The sequence below is a fragment of the Lonchura striata genome, chromosome 2, assembly GCF_050655825.1.
Source record: "Lonchura striata isolate lonStrDom1 chromosome 2, ASM5065582v1, whole genome shotgun sequence".
Classification (NCBI taxonomy): Eukaryota; Metazoa; Chordata; class Aves; order Passeriformes; family Estrildidae; genus Lonchura; species Lonchura striata.
In genome coordinates, this window is record NC_140704.1 from 18799744 (window position 1) to 18821473 (window position 21730).

General features: G+C 35.4%; 1 protein-coding gene across 20 annotated transcripts in view; it reads right to left on the minus strand.

Annotated features, from left to right (window-relative positions):
* The window catches only part of MLLT10 (MLLT10 histone lysine methyltransferase DOT1L cofactor), a 133612-nt gene that overhangs the window by 61733 nt on the left and 50149 nt on the right, over positions 1 to 21730 (minus strand). For 16 of the 20 annotated variants that reach the window (XR_014950953.1, XM_085565559.1, XM_085565509.1 and 13 more), the window contains 4 exons: positions 19944 to 20047; positions 16430 to 16523; positions 14378 to 14473; positions 2316 to 2411 (listed from right to left, as the gene is read on the minus strand). Coding sequence is in view for 19 of the 20 variants with exons in the window: in XM_085565559.1 (XP_085421685.1) it covers positions 2316 to 2411; positions 14378 to 14473; positions 16430 to 16523; positions 19944 to 20047 (390 nt within the window). In the remaining variant the exon portion in view is untranslated. The remainder of the gene's footprint in view (positions 1 to 2315; positions 2412 to 14377; positions 14474 to 16429; positions 16524 to 19943; positions 20048 to 21730) is intronic. The other 4 variants (XM_085565581.1, XM_021530377.4, XM_085565494.1 and 1 more) reach the window with 1 other exon arrangement.

Sequence of the window (21730 nt, forward strand, 5' to 3'; positions counted from 1 at the left end):
AAAGGAAAAACAAATTGCATTTCAAATTTCAGTTTCCCCCACAGGAATATTATAGTAGCAGAAGTGATTATATATCACAATAAAGTCATGCATTCAATACAAAGAAAGACTGCTGTGAAACAGAGATCAGGTTCAAATCAATTCTAGCAACTCCATATAAAAGGACACATAAAAGTAATACATTAATGCAATATTCTGAACCAAATATTCATCTTAGAAAAAAATAAAGCTTGTTTCATTACTAAAATTTCAAAGTTTTGAGGAATTTATACAAGTTTATAACCTAGAAAAGCAAATTCATGTAAATTGTGTTAAAATTACTTAGGAAAATATTAACTGAAGGAACTAGCTAAAGCCAAAAAAAAAGGTCACTTCCATATATCCAGTAGATACTTTTAAAAAAAATGTAATTGCACTTAGGAACCTCTGAACTTCAATTTTCCAATAAAAACGCCAATAAAAAGCTGAACACAAATTTCCCTGATTATTTGAAGCACTATAAAAAAAAAGTCAATAAATGAAGCAAACAGGTTAAGTAAATATTCTGTTTTAGTTAATTAAGTTATAATTTAAGTTCTAGAATTAGAGATATACTGTTCACTTTAGTGTCTGCTCTAGCTCATCCTTGTGACTATCATAGGAGTAAACCTTGTAGTTAGGAAAAGGATAGGAAGGACAAAGCACTTAGAAATAAGCTTAGCAGAAAACCCGAATCCATCTGTGTCTTTCGCATTAAAAGCATATTCCCATAGGCAGGAAGCAAAAAATAATCAATATTTCCATATATTTAACTTTTACAGAACTATACAACAATATCACTTCTTGTTAAAACTTACAATTATTAGATAATCAAAGTACAAGAGGAATGTAATTTAAGAAAGGTAAGATCACACACAGTATAAAAACTAAACAAAGGTTGTAAATTTAAAGAAGTTTCCATACAAGTTTCCACAAAGCTTCTTTTACAGGATATGAATTTTTGAAGTTGTCTCAGATTCAAAAAGAGTATGGTTAGGGCAAATTAATAAAATGAAATAACCAATCGTGGACCAGTCAATACTACAACCTAATTCCAATAGAAAATATCACACTCACTGATTGCAATCTCTAATTGCTCTTAAATCAAACCAGCAAAGTGATAAAATGACTCTACCTTTTCTTCTGTTTTTTTTAATTGAGTTATTGAGAGTTTCAGACCACTGACTACTAAGTCTCATTTGACAGAACAGCATCAAAGAGGACAAAGCAGAACAAGAAACAAGACTCAACAAAAGTGTGAGCTACAAATTATGGGATGTTAGCAGGTATGGATTCTCAAGTTAATAATCTTATTACTGAGAATAAAGAAATCTGCAAAGCATACAAAAAAATCTAACCTTCTTGGAGACTATTCTTGAAATTAATATCACTAGTTGAGAGAACACTTCCAGAGACCAGAGAAAGCTGGTATTTCAATTGTTTCACCCAGTCTTAATGAGGTCTTGGGTGTACCAAACACACATTTGTTGAATGTAACACCTCAGCAAACAAACCACACACAGTTAACACAAGCCTCAACACCTTACATGATGATCTGTGCATATTAAGCACAGTTCAACTTAAACCATGATTCCCCAACTCTGATGTCAAACATCACCACATGAATGGGACACAATGGTTTTTTCACATCACCACATGAATGGGACACAATGGTTTTTTCCAACTTTGAAATCAGAAAACCATTTCTCAATAGTACTGCCCCCTCTGTAACACCAACATTCGTGTAATTTTATCGGTGGATAGCAAAAGTGATTCTTGCTGAGTACATTGAGAACTGTCATTATTTAACCCTGTATGTTGCTAATGGAATTAGGTATTTTCTAACACATCAACAGAAATGAAAGGTCAGAGAACCTAACATAACAACCTGCTAATATGGCAAATCGTAAGTATATGAACCATGAGCTGTAATTCCATAACTACCAGTTTTAAATGCTTACAGGTTCAGTGTCAGCTCAACATACACAAGTGAATTTTGAAGGAAAGACTTTCTAAAAGTTCTCAAGTTATGAAATATACCTCAATTAAGGAAAATTTACTGGAGTATCACTGGCACCTGACCCAAAATTTAAGTACAAAACTCTAAGCCTTTCTCCATATGATAAACCTTCAAGTATTTTAGGATTTTAACGTTACAGGAAAAAATATCAAGAGTCCTTGATAATTATAGAATTTATACCATTATAAAGCTCCTGCATATATAGAGGAATCACTACATCATGAAATTTTGACATAAATAACTGAAGTCAAAGAGGAGAAAAAACATATTGACTTACTTTTTCTGTAGTTACAGTAAGAGATGGAACCAAAGATGGTGAGGACTCCGACTGCTTCTTATATTTTTGCTTGTGTTTATCTTTCTCTTTATATTTCTATAAGTTGTAAAAGACAATAAAAATTAAGTTTAGCTTCACCTTACACATAACCCAATCTATACTGCATCAAGTGGTATCAAAATTGAAGAGATATGGCAATAATGTCCTGTGCTAGTAGAAAAACACAATAATGTTTTGAATGTTTTATAATATAATTTTATAAAGCAAATCAAGTATTCATATTTGTTTTTAAAGTGCACAAACTGAAATTCTTCAATTATAACCAGCATTTATGAATGCACTGTTGTTAATATAAACCCATCTTTACAATAATCACTTAATCAACAAAAGAAACTGGACTAAAAACAGAGACATGGCTTCTGTTTCAAAGATCTTCATTCATTTTTCACCAAAGATTTGTATCTTATCTGCACCTGCACAGTATTTTTTGTTGGGACACTAATGTAAATTAATGCAAAGTTTTAGCTTTGCCTCCCCTACTGATGTCTCCATGCATAAGAATGTGAAATGTGATTTAGATTTCATTTCCAAAAAAAGGACATCTATTTTTCAGACTAAATAAGTATTTTCCATGGTAAATTGAATAAAATATCAAAGCTATACAAATCAAATGTGCTTCCTAAAAGACCTGAGAATGTAATCAGTTTTTAAATTTTTATTTCTTAAATATGAATGAAGCATTGGCACTGTGAACAAAATTGTGCCAACCGAGAGAAAATAACTTCTTATCCCAGAGCCTTTATAGTATAACAGAAGTCTTTCATACTGGCAGAAATCAATTTTTGGAGGATTACAGAATCAGACCCAAACTGTATTTGTTTGAATACTTTAGACAAATACTTTAAAAAAATAGCAAGTCTGACAAAACTAACAATTAAACTTAGAACACAGAAGCTGAGTGTTTTTTCCAGTCTAATCGTAAACAAGTCATTTGTTCCTTAGCAATGTAATATGGTTTACTTAGTCAGTGTCAGAAGATGCAAAGAAAATGCAGCTGTGAGAGAAAGTTACTTACAAGCTAGTGGCACTCAAGTATTTCATTTCTTTAATTATAAATTTGTGGTATTTTTGTGAACTAATAGCAAACTCTGCAGAACAGCACAATGCACAGCTATTCGTTCAGACTGCTTCTACAAAGAGCTAAAAACCATATGGATTGAGACAAGGAGTTTAAAAATCCCACTGAGCAGCTTGAAAAGATGTGTACGTCTAAATAGCCATATAAAAACTCAGTAACTATTTTGAATCTTAAAGACAACCCATGGTGATCTTTCTCTAACTATCAAAATGACTGTCCAAACTTTCAAAAGAACGTCATTTGTTCAACAGCAACTGCACAACCACTCTGACCAAGCACCAGGATGAGATGCAATACATGCACACTATTCAGGTATGTGCCACCTTTCTTTTTCTGTCACAATGAAAGGAATATCAGAAACTTATTTCATGGAATCAAGCCTGAGAGTGTAAAAGAGTGAATTCTTAAATTCTCAAATTCTCCAGTAAAGTAAAATTGGTTAACTGACAACTTAGATGCAAAGCTGAAAGCAAAACACTTTTATTTCTACCTTTATGAACTGTAAATACTAGGTGACTGACTTAGAGATCACCTTGTCTCTAATCAGCCCAAATCCATTTAATTAAACTAATTTTGCCAGAAATTAAATACAGATTAAATAAGAAAGCTCATCAATCGAGTAAAAAAGCTACCACCACCAAAATATTATGCAAAACTATACTTGCTAGATACAACATATAAAGTCCTTTCAATCCTTGTACACTTCTTCTAACTCAAAGACAGGTACACTTTAAAAAGTTGACGGGGATTTCTAGATCTGGGGTTTTTGCACACTCAAGTGAACTTGGGGTTTTTTCCTATCTGACACATGGATAGAAGTATGGAGTTTTTCCCTTCATAATAAAGTCAGCAGATGTCATAATTACAATGACATACACCACACAGTAGGTTTAAAATTTTTAAAACCTAATATAAGCTTGTTGAAAGAGCTTATTTGTTTTCTTTTGTGTTTTCTCAAAGGGAGATTGTTTCTTTGTCTCTTTTTAGACCTGGAAAACATATTAGAAAGAAAAAAAACTACTATGGTGAGGAAGGATTCAAATGCACTGCGCAGTCTTTTGAAAAACATCTCAAATGTAATAGTCCCCAGAATGCTACAACAGAAAAGCAGGAATCAGGGAAAAACAGAAGCAGCTACACCAAGACTGCCACGTTATCCATCGATTCTGTTGATAAAAAAGACTTTCACCAGTGCTAAGCTACCAAACTGTGTCATCAGTGGATATGTTTAGAAAAAATTTGAGTAACAATTTCACTGAACCCCAGACAAGCTTCAAGAAGGAAACTACAGAATGGCTAACCACTGCCTGAGTTTTTTTTGGCTTTCTTCATTCTACTGGGAAACTCAAATCATCCTAAAGAATTTTTTTATTTATAATTTTGGAGCCAAGGTGCAATGACTTTACTACACTTTAGGATGAAACTTCACAACAATAACGGTAAACAATATGAAAACTGAATGAACGTGTTTTACAATATTTTCTGTTGACTTTCTAGTGTTCTTTTACTTCCAGTGTTAATTTCATCTAAAAGGCAAAGCAACATAAAATTCTGACCAAAGGAACACTTAGGATGACTTCAAATTACATTTTGTAACGTACTGAAATCAACAGTAGTCCCTACACATAAGGAGAGGTCAGGAAGGACAAGAGACACAAGAACAGCAGGAAGGAAGAGGGCATAAAGAACTCAGTGTCTGGAAAGAATATACTTGATTTCCGTAAAGTGAAGCAGTAACAACTGTATCAAATTTGTCTCCCAGATCCAAACCACCAGGACAAAGTTTGCTAGGACAGCTTTACCAAGGTTACAGCTTTCCACTGAAAGCCACTGCAAGGGCAACCCATCCAAAGGCCTTCTCCATACAAATATCTCATTCACAAGACATCTGCTGGCCTTAACTCTACACTTCCTCCTCCTTTTAGGTTATACCTCCTCTCACCATTTTTCCTTTTTTTTTTTTCATTATCTTTGTTCTTCCCATGGAAAGTTGAGAAGCATTACTTCTGAATGTGAATTGACTTCAAATGCATACAACATCAAAGAACTGGAGAACACTGCAGGAAAATCTCTGAAAGAAATGCTCAAGAATACACTGATATGAATAAAAATTTCAACAATAAGCTGCTGAGACTGCTGAAGAGATGTAGCTCCCACAAAATGACTTCTTGGAGTTGTAGCCTCTTCTACCATAAAGATGCATAAAAAGTATAAGAAGAGTTCTGAAATATCCCCTTTGGAATTCAGAAAAGTATTAACATAGGGACATTAATTCCCACAATATTTAACAAATATGACAGCTCAAAGGCCACACAAACTAGCCATCTTCCCCACTGCCACAAAAACAACAAACTGTTAGCTCCAAATGGACAACTCTGCATGCTTCACTTTTGTAAGATCTCTGTTCAGTTACAGCTCTTAAGAAACTCCAAAAAAACATAGCAACAGCTCACCAAGAGAAACATTCATCCATATAACCACATGGGAACCCCCCCATTCTAAGGAAGATAATATCAAATATCTGATCTTTTACAAGCTTTACTGTCAGGAAAATAAAGGACAGAATTTACTCTTAACAAGTAAGTAAAAATAATATTGCCAGTGAGTGAAAGCTAAGGGAGCATTAACAGCAGGCAGAACGCACAAATCCCATTTATATACTTAGGAATGAGTTCAGATGTTCAACACTCCTGTGCAGAGCTGATAAATGCAATCTGTACATTCTGTAAAACCAAGATTTAGCAGAAGACACAATTCCGAGGAAGAATATATTAAAAAAATAAAGGGCAAACAACAATATTGACAAAGGAAACTTTAATCTTGGTTCACAAGACCAAATTCAGGCAGCTCCTGAAATGTTTCTTACTGTAAGAAAAATAAGGCGTGATTGCCATGCAGTCACTGGGTAAGCACCTGTAACAATATTGGTCCTGTATAACTTGAAGAGCCCAGATTGATGGTGCAACTAAATACCAATACAAAAGACCTCGAGTTCATGCATCACGATTAACCAGAAAGCTTTATTTCTCACTAGGGATCTCATTTTTGGTTTTTGTTTTTTACCTAAAGAATTATGTAATCCCATCTTAACTCCAACTACATGCTGCTAGATAACAAAACAAATATGATTCAGGATTTCTGGAATTCTACAGTACCTTCTGTGCATTGCTTTCCTGTAGAGCAAAGGGAATGAAGAAGGGGATGGAAATACATTCTGATTGCTTCTATTTCTCACACAAAGATGCAATCTACAAAATTATTACATAATATGACTTCACAAACACACTTTGGTTCCAATTCTTCATGTTTTTAGCTCATTTACTTGTTTCATCACTCTAAGGATCAGCACTTGATCATTCATTTTCTTTAACTTACTTTCAGAAAAACATTTGTCAGACCAGCAAAAAGGGCCAGCATGTCATCAAAATATCAAATTAAGGATACGTGTGTAACTACATTTTAGCTCTGATCTGTTATCAGCAGAAGAGATGTTATAAAACGCATCTTTTTAAACTTTGGACTTCAATGTTTGGAAAAAATGAATAATATAAGTGAACAATAGTTCACTTCTAATGACACAGAATTTCTTCTAGTACAGAAGAAATGAATGAGTTCAGTTTTTCGTTTAAATGGCATTAATAATTCATAAAATTTCCACATGGAAGTATCATTTAATTTGTTGTAGGTATTTACACCTATTTGCAATTCATTTTTGTCTCAGGAATACATAACTCTCTTGAAAGGGGTTTCTACATGAGTTTATTTGATTAAAATACATTCCGAAGTTCAGCATTTAACCGTTCACTGTTACAAAAAAAGAAAAAGGTTTTCTGACCCCACTCTCACCTTTCTCAGAATGCTTAGCTTGTCAGACCTCCCCTCTGCCCACTCAAACTGCTGAGCAGCAGCAACAAAAAAACAAGTGGAGAGTTTTCTGTTGTTTTAGTGAGCTATAATAGTTCTGTGAAGGAACATGAAAGATGGACAGTAATAGGTACAAGAGACAGATGCAGAACAGAGAAGCAAGAGCTCATGAGTTCAGGAACAGGACACTAGCTACTGTTTTGGACGAATTAAAACACATGCACACTATCAGCAATCACCAGTGCTTAGTCCTTCAAGACCAAACTGTTTGAGTTGACCTTGAATTACTGCGTTTTTAGGACTTCTCTATTACAAAAAATCCTTTTCCTCCACTACCTTTGGCTGTTCCAAGCATTTAAACCTCAACAGCCTTTTAAAATCCACTTTCCTTATTGATTATTGTAAGCAAAACCATCTGAATGCCTAAATCCCTCATTTTTCAGCTGCTGTTTGACTTCCTCAAATAACTTCAATGTATCAGAATTTTCTATTAGCACAGATCACTCGTATCGGTTCTTTTGTCATTTATGTATTTTCTGCACTTTGTGTCACAAAACAATGTCAATGCTGAGCTGTCACATCACAACTAGCATCCTCAATAGAAAGCTGTGCATAGTTCTTGCTTTTCCCAAATAAAAGGCCAGATCTTGGTCTCTTATTTGGATCTAGTAGCTATTAGTAATATAACTATAATAATAATTGCAGAATGAAAGATGACCACAATCCCCAAGTTTCAAACTCAAATTCTGATATAGCTGATTTTTATAAAAATAACCCTCTCTCACACATTCATCTAGCTAGCATTTTAAACAGCAGAACCCACAGCATAAAAATTCAGTGCAGCAGCTGTGCTGCTGCAGTCACGGTAATAAAGGATACAGGCAAGAGATAGTTATAGGGAGAGGTAGGACAGTACTGTCACCATTATTCATACACATACAGCTCTAAGCATAACACTTGTTCTTAAGAACCAGTTCTTGATTCAATTACTTAAATACGCAAAAGCCTCACTCAAATACAGGAATAATCATCATAATTTTAAATCTCAGTGGTAAAAAGTCTCAAGAATCAATGATAGAAATGCCATCCAAAGTTTCTGTGAGGTGCCAGACCACCAGCTCTTATCCAGAATGAGCTATTCCTTTGATATTGAACACTAAAATGCACCACTTCTGTTATCTGCAGTTTAATATTAATTGTCAGTAATGGTTATGCATTGCCAAACACTTGAGTTGAGTAGCACTTTATAACTTCCAGAATGGTGCAAGATTAACTAAATAAATACAACTATATATTGCCACTGCTCACCTTTATTCATTCCTATAAAAATTACAAGTTTAAATTACGTATTATGTTACATACTGTGAAATGTTCCACTGTCTGCAAGGTAACTTAGAGACACCTGTCACATCTATGTCATGAAATAGATGAGCAGAAAGGCATACAGAAGGAATCCATTCAATTTTCCTGTCTCAGTCAGCTTAACATCATAGATCATCTTTAACTGCATAAATAAGGTCTACCAGAACCCAAATCATGGTATGGATGAAATAACCAACTTCATAAAAAAGTATCCACATCAACTTCTACAAACTGTTACAAAGTCAAAATACAAGTAATCTTATATTAATCCAGAATCCAAAGCCAAGAAAAAGAAATCTCAAAGAACCTTTTATTTCTGCATCTCTTACAGTAATAGCTACAGAACTGAAATCATGCTGGTTGTGAATGGGATAGAATTAATTTACTTCACCTAGTTGGTGTGGGGCTGTGTTTTGGATTTGTGCTGCAAACAGTGTTAATAACACAGGAATGTTTTCATTTTTGCTGAGTAGCCATGGCCTCTTCTGCTTCTCATCCCACCAGTGTGTGGGCTGGAGGTGCACCAGAACCTGGGAAGGGACACAGCCAGGACAGCTGACCCTAAATGACCAAAGATATCCCATGTCATCCGGCATCATGCTCAGTATATAAAAGCCAGGGAAGAAGAAGAAAGCTGGGATGTTTAGAGTGATAGCATTTGTCTTACCAAGTAACAGTTACAAGTGATGGAGTCCTGCATTCCTGGGAAGTGGTGAACTAATTCCTTGTTTTGCTTTGCTTGCATGCACATTTCTTCTTTACCTATTAAACTGTCTTTATGTCAACCCGGAAGTTTTTTCACTTTTTCTCTTCTGATTCTCTCCCCCATTCCATAAGGGATGAGAATGAGCAAGTGGCTGTGTGAGGGTGAGCTGCTGGCAAGGGATTTTATTTTCTTTCATAGTAAAAGTCAAAGACTAAAATGTGTACTTTGAAATGGAAAACCTAGGCAGCCTTACAAAATTCTACACCTTGCAGAGTAGTTTTTAGGTATATCTGAGGTGGTATGTTAGTCATTTTGATTTTATAATAATTAACTAATTCCAGCTGACAAGCTTAGCACTATTGAGGTGTTCGCTGTGCTAAAAGCATTACTAAAAGCATTACTCTTTTTCCAGTAATATATATAACGTGTTACTGTAAGGTTAAAAAAAATATAAGGTAGTCACATCAGTAATTCCATTATAATCTTGAGAATTGAGACAAGAAGTTACTACTTTTACTAAAATAAAAGAAAATACAAATTAAAACGAGCTTATATTCTTATGTATTTTTTCTTGACCCCCACAAGAGATCACTGTGCTGGTGCTAGCTCCAGTAAATGTCAGGCAGTTGATTATCAGGATGATAGTTGTATACACAGAAAACAGCATAAATTAACAGAGAATTGTAGTGAGCAACAAGTCAAACCAGATTGCCACCTTTCCTCTTAATCCTGCAGATAAAAATATCTATTACTAAATATATTCAGATAAAGTAGCCTTCTAAGGGAAATTTGTTTACACAGCTACACGCTGTCAGTATTCCCAAATAGGAAGACTTTCAACAGAATTTGACATGAACAGATGTATTAAAAAAGAAAAATCTACACTCCTACGAAAGTCAATGCAGAACAGGTGTCCAGGAAGAGAAACGCATTGGCAACAACAGTAAGGACTGACGGAGGAAGACATCCCTTTTTGAACCAATAGAACCCACACAAAAATTGAGTTTTGGGAAACAGGAACTGGGTTCTGCATCTTAGACAGATATCAGTGTATCTATACACTGAAATACACATGGTTTATATTTACTGACCAGCTTTCAGAGATGCTTCAGTAGCATGATTCTCTTTCTCAGACTGAATAGAATTTGGAGTAAATCAACACAGATATGCATCACCATTAGCATCTCTACCACACAGTTCTTAATCAAATAGTATTTATCTAGTTTTACCTCGATTACTAAAATTGAAATAATTTCAAAGTGGTTGCAAACCACTTTACTTATCTTCAGCATTCTTACAATTTTGCTTCAGACATCAAAAGCAGTTGAAAGGATTAAACAGTCAAATATACTAAACTGATACACAAACCTACAAATTTAATAAAAATTCAATGGGACACTGCATTACTGAGAAGACTTTGGAGCTTTTTTCCCTAAAAAGTTACAGAAAACCCCCAATGTTCAAGTAGCATCACTTAATTTATTAAATGAGGCAATTCATAGAGAAATGACACAAATAAAATTATCTTTAAAACACTATACAGCATATAAAGTGACTCCTTGGGACTAAAACAGATTTTTTTTTGTTGTTGTTTTTCAAGAGAAAAAAGAAACAACTGCTTATGCACTGAATGATAACCCAAAACCCCACAATCTGATCTTATTTTTACCACAGAATCTTCTGTGATGCATAGCAGGTCCATTTTACCTCTTCCCAGTCAGTTGTTCAGACAGTGAGGAAATGCCCCGGGAACACTTGATCTCGGTGTTTACGACGCACCTTGTAACAGCTTACACAGCACATTAAACTCATTAAAAAGCACCTTTCTCCCAAATGAAATTCATTGCCCTGACACATGAGCACAGGCTCCTGCACAACATATTAGCAAAGTCTGGGCAGTTCCAAACACAATTCCACAACACACAGCCTATGAAAACTTTCAATGCAGAGACGTGGTTTAAATCTTCCCTTCCCATGGACCTAACAACCAAATTCCCAGCTACAGTGGAAAGCAGGGAGTGTGACACACTGCCACAACCTGTTCTTAGGTGTTCAAGTTTCTACCCACAGAATCAGAAAAGCTGTAATGTTTCTTTAAGAACAAGACAAGCAGCAAAAATATGCCCACGATGCATTAGTAACTCAGTGTTTAGGACACTTATCCTGGCTCCTGCATTTTAGTTCTCTGATGCTGTCCGACTTCTGTGATAGTGACAAGAGGCCCTTTGTCACTATTTTATACTTTTTACCTCTTCAATCACTTCTTAAGACATCTGCAGTCTTCAGTCACAAGCCCATTTTTGTTCAATTGACATTATACAAGCCACTGCAGTAGAGTTTTAAATTTTCCCTTCCTGCTTAGCCCAGACCAAAGCCACTTCTAGTAGAAAAGGCACTGGTGTAATTCAGCTGCTATACAGTAGTTACTACATAATATAGTCACATTTTTCAGAATCATAAACATATAAAGCTAGTAACGTTGCCTAATTTTCATGTTAGCAGCAAAAAATACTTTTATTATACAAAGGTCAACTCCAGAAGAAGTTCCTTCTTTAGTCCTTCCAAATATAAGACTGCCAGGAACATTAAAGCAAGGCATTCTTCCACAGCCTCATGGTGGCCTAAGTTTTCCCAAGAAAGCCTGAGTAAGTACCTGGGCCCTGAAGAAAAGGGATATTATAATGGAATGTCAAGTGACATACTACCAATCCTCTTTATAAGGGACACAGCCTCATCACTAAATCATTTCTAAACAGCATCTCTGCCACAGAAGCTAACAATGCTTAGGCAGTAGTAATCAGAATATAATGAACCTATTTATTCTGTAGCATCAACATCATCATGAAAATTAAATCATACCTAAGGTTTGCTTAGAATTGTTCAGGGTTTTTTTTTATTATTATACCCTTACATATTAGTTACCAATTTTGTTGGCAGGGTGCCCAGAAGAGACTAAATATGCACTGTGGAAGGGAAACACAGGCTTTCAGCTGAGCCTGTTTGTAAAAATGACAGGTACCTATATTACCATTTTCAGACCAACCGCTTCTTACTGCAGTGTAATATTTCACATGCACAAATGGAGTTTTTGAGGTCTTAGCAAGGAAAGTGGTTCCAAACCACACCTCATACAGCTAGTGCCTGGCAAAACAGAAAACTTTAATGATGCCTACAGATCAGATTATCCAAATTTCCAGAGAATGAAGATGAAAGATACAGCAGAAACTACAGTGGTCTTGAGGGGGATGTGGGTGCCACATACACACAAACACTACTGTATCTGTGAAGAAATATACAAACATTCACTATAATATGAAAAAAATCTAGATTCTCACATGATTTACAAAAGAGGAAATAAGGAAAGTCACCCTAAAAAACTGTCCTACTTCTTCAAGGTATTTAATACAGTATATTAAATACACAGCATAAGCTGAAAAAATAGCTGACACCACTGACTGAATACACTCAGTTTGAAAGTCCCTCCAAGTATACACAGTAGATTTCTCAGGTATGACCTGGGAAGCATAGTATCTTCGGTCAAATTAATTTAAGAAAAACAAAAAGTAAAACCCAAAATAAAACAAAAAAATCCCACAAACCCACCAACTTACAAGTTTTGTCAATGTGAGTAAAAATCCATGCATGTACTTTGATAAAACATGACCTAAAATATGATAGTAGTGAAAAACTAAGGAAAAAAATATAGCAAATATTAGTAAGGGTTTACCATGCAGCTAATTCTGTAGTCTGAAATTCAAAATTGGTTTTTCTACAAAGGTGTTTCTAAGAAAAAAAAAAATCTGCCAAAACCCCATACTTTTATTATTTTAGCCCTAAATTTAGATTTAGAGGTACAACAGCGTCACACTGCACACTCTTTTCTGAATTACCAGATAAAGATGGTATGATTCACCTACACCATTAAACAAGTCTAAAGATCAGACGTTTTAGAAGATTATCCAAGAACAGCTGGCAATCAATATCCATCCAAAATGGAGGGGATCTTAAAATCCAAATCAAATATTAAGGAGACTAAGAGTCTAAAGACTGACATTTGCTATTCAATTTCCTGTTTCTATAAATATAGCTCCTTTGTAAAATACATATATGGTCAAAAGATTCTGTGGAGTTGTGTTTTCAATTCCAATTTTTATGTAATTATTTTTAATAATGTAAAACTACGTTTACCCACATACACACAAAATCCTATTAAGCTATTTGTACAGTACATGTGCTAGTGAGCAGTTTTGTATATATTCTTAGAGGCCTAAAAAAATGCCAAAGCATATTTGCATTATTATGTCTGTTATCACCCTCTGTTGAATTTAGATGACAAATCTCCTACAGACTACTGCTAATGTTGCAGTAATAAAAACCTAAAAATAGTCTTCATCATAGATTTGAAATTATTTTTTAATAATATGCAAAGTCAGATCATTAAAATAATATGGTGACATTAGAAATCAGCAGTTATGTTCTTTGTACCTTCACAGCAAGATTTCCCAGGTGAGTAACAAGGCATTTTGCCAGCACAGTGGGCTTGACCACTGGTACCAGTAAAATGTGTCAAGAGACACTTGATGAGAGGAAGATATAACAGGTTGAAACATAAGGAATTAGATGCACATGTTTAGCCACACAGTTGTTAAAATATCTACTGCTGGTTTTCTTCTCCATGTAGTATACAAAGGGTATACAAGAAAGCTCTAACAGAAAATTGAAGTAAAATAAGTTGCATGGAACAGCCTTCCCAATAAATATGTTTCAGTATCACAAAACTGAATACAAACAGAAATAGAGAAGTGCATATACAAATGCACCTGAAGAGGTTTCCACATTGGATGCCAGTACCTATGGTTTATCAAGTGTTATTTATTATTCAGTGCTTCAGAAAAAGATTTTCTTCAAGCTTCTCAGCCAAAATTAAATTTATCAGAAAGGGTTACTTTTAAGCAGATGTGCCACATAATTAGCAACGACAAATCCACTTACTTTTTTCTCCTTCTCATGATGTTTATCCTGAGAGTGAGAGGAAGAATCACTTAAACTTTGATCATATGACCTATTAGATCCCCGTTTGCTCTTTTTCTAAAAAGAGAAAATATATTTATGGACAGAGAAAAGGAACCATTTGAATAAATAAAAAGTATAAAGCACTTCCACTGACAAGATACCTTACTGCTTGAGGAAAAAAACTTCAGTGCTTCAGTTACTGCAAAGCTGACTAATTACTGACACTAAAATTCACACGACTACTGAATATATGTCAGGAAAAAAGCCTGTCCCTGTATCAGATACTCTTACACCTCCCACAGATTTTCAAGCTTTCCAACAGAGAAATGGATGCCACTTTTTAAAGGTTAAAAGATGCTAGACACATTTTCAAGTTTTCATAATATAAAACAGAAAAGATGCTGCTCAAATGAGTATTACATGAAACCACACTGATGCCCTGACACATGCTTGAAATGCATTGTAAGGTGACTTCATTACTCATTTCTTATTCAAGTGATCTGTCTCGTATATTTTTATCAAAATGGATTAAAAACCACGACAAGGAATGCTACAGTCATGTCTGTGATTATAAGTGGCAGATGTAATTGCCTGGATTTCTGTAATGTCTGAGAACCTACTTCAAGACTGCAAATCCTTTATGCTGGGCCGGTGTTCTCAATGTTGGTTTTCTCATAACTGAGGAAGCATTTAAAGACGTTTCAGGCCACTCTTTTGTCAACCAGTTTTCAGTGGAATAGTAGAGGCAGAACACCCACCATCTTCAGCAGTAAATACTAAGCCCCTGTATTTCACCTGTATTTACCAGGCATTAACAGTCACAACAATCCTAAAGAAAACCTGAAACACTTAATCTTGCCAATCTTTACTATTCTTACCACTATAGCTTTGTAATGGAAAGCTAAATAATTGTATGTCAAATATAGAGTTATGTCTTTATCATTAAACTTCGGTTTAAATAAACATACCTGTTCTCAATCATAGCAGCATTGCTACATTCAAATCAAAGGCATAACAATATAAGGGTTTGCCTTCACCACTAAATAAGAGACCATTTTCACTCTTTTTGTAAACAGTTAGCTCAAGATAGTAAAAAAAAAATCTTAGCTTACTAATGGCCTAGAAATCCCTGACTTATCTTCATTATGAAGCAAATTCATCAATATTCACAAAAGCACAAAACCAACCTCACCAAGCTTATCTTCTAGAAACTAAATTGTTGACTGGTCCTGTGTTTTTACCCTGCTGCAACCTAAAAGTCACACCAAGTATTCAACTTTTTTAGCAGTGAAAAGTAATCTCAAGCTAAACTATACTTACAACAGTATTTGAAGATAAGTCTGTATATTTTAGTATTAATAAATAACATTTTTTAAACATCAGTAAGCCCCTCAAGTCCACACACTCGCACATGTACATAGAAACAGATATCTGGAACTCCCAAACTGTTAAGAAGTGAAAGGAAAGACTCCAGAGGTCTGATCCAAAACCTACTGCATTAACTGAGAAATTTCGATTTTTTTTCTTTTCTTGTTTGTTTTTTTTAAAAATCAAACCTCAAGTCAAATCCTTAAGGTTGTGTTTCAGAGAACTTACAAGGAGGAAATATTCACTGTCTACACAGTGAGAGATAGAACAAAAGAGGCTGGACAGAAGAGTAATAGAAGCAGAAAGATATGGAGTGCTTTTTTATTCTCCAGAAGTAGTATTTTCTAGTTTATTCCAAAACGGACTGAATTCCTAGAAGGCACCTAAACAAATAGCAAAAGAAAACATTCCAGGAACTCAATGAAAAAAACCCACTAAATGTGCATGCTATTTCTGGCAGAGGGGGAAAACCCACACATCTATAAAGTAACCACTTATAAAAACATTTCCAGCTAGTACTTCTGTAACTGTGATTAAAACATTGTTTTGAGGAAATACAATCTACTTTTTGACTACATGAAAACATTATTTCTAGTGCTATTGGCATCTGAGTATAAAAAATAAGTCAGTAACATTTATTTATAGAATTTAATAAATACTTACCAGTTTATTAAAATGGTATTTACAGTAGCCACAGTATTGGACATTATCTGCACCATTGCCTTCCTCTTCACAAAGAAGTCCTGCAAACTGTGCACTAAAAAGAAACCAAACAACATTCAAGAAAAGCCATTTTACACCAGTTTGTACCACAATATCACAGCTGATAACATATGGATGCTTATATCTGCAATTAGTAAGAGATTTCCACACAAATAATTTCCAGTCGCATGTGAACACATAATAAACTTTTGTAGCCCAGGGAAAAACATGTATAATTCATATTTTGGCCTGTTGCCTTTTTTCAGAATCTTTAAGCCACTCACACAAGCTTACAACTAGCAAATCTACATTATTATGCAGCTACTCACACAAATAAATAAAGCAATCTAAAATTACTCTTAGCTTAAAATCAAGCAAAAAAAAAAATCTAAGGAAATAACAGCTTTTAACAAAATCATATAGTTCCAAAGACGAGTTTTTTCAGAACTTGCATGTATGCTTCTCTGATTTGCCATGAAAATTACTGGGTTTTTTTTTAATCTAACTTGAATCACATAGTAAATCAAATTGTATTTACTAGTTTAAAATACCGTGGCAGGCTAATCTCTTTTAAAAATATCAACACAAGTTGCATTGACTGGACTAATTATTACCTTATTCTACTAGAATTTTTTCAAAACAATTTGGTTTTTCACCATTTGTAACGCTGATGTATTTTCTTTATCCAAACCAACTTAGATATTGACAAACTAAATATTGTTATATTTTCCATATAATTTTCATTCCGACATGTCAGGGTTTGGGATTTTTCCATTTTTCCTTTTGTTTCTTTCTCTTAGGGAATCTTCTCCCATATGTTGCTAGGAGACCACAACGACTGGGTACTTAAGAGAGAAAAAGAAGTCGCCAAACTCAGCGGAGGAGGGCACCTGGCTGCATTTATCTTATCTGAGGGTTTCTCTCAGAGAATGGGCTGGGAAGGAGGTGGCTGGGGCAGCTGCTCGCTTCTCTTGAGCGAGGCTGCAGTGGCTGTGGCGAGAATTCGTCACCATGGCGGGGTTCAGTCTCCCGCTGCCGCTCTTGTACCGCGCCTGGAGCTCTGCTCACCCTGCCCTCCTTGGCACCCTACCTCACCCAACAGGGGACCCTTCACAGCTGCTCAGGTGCTTCGGGGGAAACCCGGCACTCCGAGCCTCATCCCCGTGGCAGTCGCTCCCTGCCCAGCTCGGGAGGCCGGCTGCCACTGCCCTGCCACTACTCCTCGTTTGTTGGTACGCTGTAGCCCCTCAGCCCCTGCCTGCCCAGACACCCCTGCGGTTCCAGCGGCGGAGCTCCCGATACATCTCATCCACCACTCCGGGGTTGTGCTCCCGAGGTCCCGCTGGGCACCAGGGTCGATTGGCCCCAGGGGTTTGTAGAGCAAAGCCCCTCGTCCCACCCTCCCGTCTCGGCCGAGCCGCCATTACCGCGTGCTGCCCGAGCTCACGCCACAGCGCCCCCGGCCAGGAGCCACCAGAACTGCAGCTAAGGGGAAACGTCCCAAGGGCGAGCGGAGAGCGCTCCTGGGGGTTTCCGCTTGGGCTTTCCTTTGGTTTGTTCTTGCTGCCATTGGTTTTGCTTGTTTGTTTTACACATACATACTAGTAAAGAACTGCTATTCCTTTTTGCCATATCTTTGCCTGAAAGACCCTTAATTCCAAAGTTACAATAATTTGGAAGGAGGGGGCCATACTCTCCATTCTAAGGGAGGCTCCTTCCTTCCTCGACAGACACCTGTATTTCAAACCAAGACACCATAATAATGCAATGTTGCAGTCAAAATGATACACGGGAGTATTTAAATGAAAGAAGACTATATAATGTGGTTCATTTTCACAGATGTTTAAAAATATATTATTGGAAAATCCTGAAATACTAAATTCATGAACATCTACAGCTGATACCAACTAAGAAAAAAATTAAGAGGATGTCTTTAAGGAAAGACTTACTAAGTTTCTCTTACAAAAAACATGAACTCGGGCTCATTTTTCATCAGACAATCATTCTGAAAATCCCAGTTTGATACACCTTGCCCTGGATTTCTGGTAGTCTTCAGACTTTTCTTCCATTTTTTTTTTAAGTATTACAGAAGCCTCTAATTATCTCCAGCCATACTACTCTCCATCTAGATATCATTTTGTAGTATAGACCATGTTTTTGAACCAAAAGATTCTAAAATGTAACAAGATAGCTGTTTTAATTTTCTACTTTAATTCTCATGCTCTTCACAGCATCCACTGAAAACAGGGTTTTGGTATAAAGTAAAAGGATGAAAAGGACACTTGTATGCACCCAAGTGTTTGAAAGGAAAGAGACCTTTTCATACAAGCGCTTGGATGTACACATTTTTTCACATCTGTAAGTAATCCCTTTACATGGTATGCATGCTTTGAGGAACACAATCCATTTTCACCATAAAAAGAAACTTGACATCGATCACATCCAATGAAAAATTAGATGTTCATGAAAGAATAAAACCTGCGAAGTAGTCAAGCAATTAAAAAAATAAGGGAAGAGTTCCCAAGATTATCAGCACCAAAACAATGGAACTGAACCTTCAAGATCTCCACAAGACCTAAAAATTATCTCCTGGGTATGCTAAAGAAAATACATTTCAGTGATTTAAGCTTATGTGCAAATACCATTTCCCTGACTAAACTGGTCATGAAGCAGCATACTGGGGCAGTCATAAAACAGGCAGGTAAATCCACAGATAACATAGCTAGACAGCCTATATAAATCCGCCCACTACTGTAAAATAACTCCAGCTGAAACTGAAAAAACTAGCAATGCCTTCAAATTTTGGAGTGGAACTCTTTTCACTTCCTTTTTACCTGTTGACATGGTTTAATCTAATTATCCAGCCTATTTTAGAAGTCCATGAAGTGAAATAAGCATATCCTGAAGGCAAGTAAAACTAAGTATCTTAAAGTCGAATTAATCACAAGGTGGAGGACACATCTTTTTTTTTCTCCAGCAAACATGAAATCTGAATAGTTCAGGATGATCTCTACCATTTAGAGAAAACCACTGAAGTGAGCTACTCCCATATGGTTTGGAAATCCATACTGGAAAGGCTGAGTCTAGGACATTTTACATATAGGTCAGTAATTTTCCCACTGATATACCAACAGTAACCATCAAAATCAGTTAGCAGGCAATGCTAACAAACAATGTCTTCATACTCCCATATCCTATTAAACATCCGCTAAGAAAAATAACCTAAGACCAAGGAAAAAACCCAAACTCCCCTATACTTATTAACGGGAGCACACACCATTTACTACCACCCAAGGGAGTATTATCAGTTTTTGAACCTCACAGCAAAATCTATGATGCCACTGCCATATTGTTAGTAAATCACTTTACAGTATTTCTTTACTCAAAAGATGTACTAAATAAGGAGCTTATTCATTACACTGTGTGTATTGATTCTTTCTGGAACATCAGATATTAAATAATAAAATATACTTACCATGTTACGTGAAAAGCTTGTCGACATCCATGTTTATTACATGTCATACAAGCACCAGTGGCTGCTTTACTTTCTCTGCCTTGTTCATCACAAATATAGCATGTCTATCAAAGAGAAAATACTTAATTTGATAAGAAGTATACAAATAAATTCTGTGCTACAGAAGATCCTAGGCTGAGAACTACTGCATTTTGCAGCTAAGCTGGTGTAAAAACTTCTTTATGGAAATCTAATCATGCTTGTTAGCAAAAGATCACCTGGTAGACTCTTGGGATTTGCGTAACACTTCACCTATATTAAGGCAGTACAAACTGATTTGCTTACATTCCATACCATTGTCAACCAGCCACAGGGTTAAACTGCCAAGGGTTAATGGCATTAACTTCCCAACTGTCCTTGCTTTCAAGCTTGCATTTATGTCTTTTTAAGTCTCAATCATTTTCATATTCATTTAACATAACCTGTATTTGTGGAATTCAGAAACATCAGACTGAGTGCCTAATGGTACAATATGCCATATGGTATATATATGTATCTACACAATTACATACAAAACACCTGCAAACTTGAAATTTTATTTGTACATTTGGTGAAAAGAATTTTCAAAGTGTCATAGCATGTTTCAATATTCATATGGTGCCCATCTACTTTTAATTAAATTGGTGTTTAACAGAACTCTGTTTGGATGACTACTTCAGTATGACTTGGACAGCCCCAGAAACATCTTATAAATTGATCAATCAAGAACTTTCTGTAAAAAAGCTTGAATAAGTAGACCAAACACATTTCAACCTCCAAAACAAGCTAAAATGAAAATAACCAATTTAGTACCAGGAAATCTTCTCATAGCATTTCTGTCAATTTACTTCTTTTACTGGGATGCCATGGCAATTTTTAATCTTTTCAAAAACATTCTTAGTAAAACAGAAGAAAGATATTAAGCCAAAAAATCCAAATTCTTCCTCATTATTCAATATTTTTTTTTAACAAGTGGGCAATAAATATGGACCCATACTGTGTGGAAGCTCACTGCAATACCAGGCATCGCTACAATCTCTCACCAGCATTCCAGGGAGAAAGATCAGGCAAAACTAAATCTCTTTTCACTTTTTCCTTTCCTAATTACTGAAAGAGCATTTAGAGAGATTTTATATTATATCATATTCATGTGTAAAATTTAACAATTTAAGAGGAGATTCTTAATGAAAGTATCATTTAGCACTGAGGTGGGTTAAGTATTTGTTTTTATATGAGAGAACTTTACTGAATATTAAACATTAAGTACACTCTTACCTCTATAGAAACCCCACTATAAGATCCTTAATGAGAAAAGAGAAACTTCTTTATGCCAGAAAATAAAACTATCTCTATTTTAACTAACAATTTTTCAGTAGAATAATAAATACAAATAAGATCAACCATGGGTAGCAAAAAACATGGGGGGGAAAAAATGGACCAGGAAACCACTGAAGTTTTTTTTTTTTAATTATATAATGTAAAACCAGTCTTAGAAAAATGAGTGAAATTCTGAGATCAGAACAGCCTGTTACAGAGGTTTTTAGAACAACATTTAACAGGAGGTGTCAACTAATAAAAGCATTTTTGTTAATATGAAAGATTTAAGGTAGGAGAGTTATTCTTTTAGAGTGCCCACAAACTACCATATTCCTGTACAGTTTCCACACCACTTTAAAAAGTTAATATATCCTAAAAATAATACCCTATAATCTAACATTTAAAAGATCAGAAAGGGGATAATCCTACTTAATTCTTTGCCTTGCTTCTTT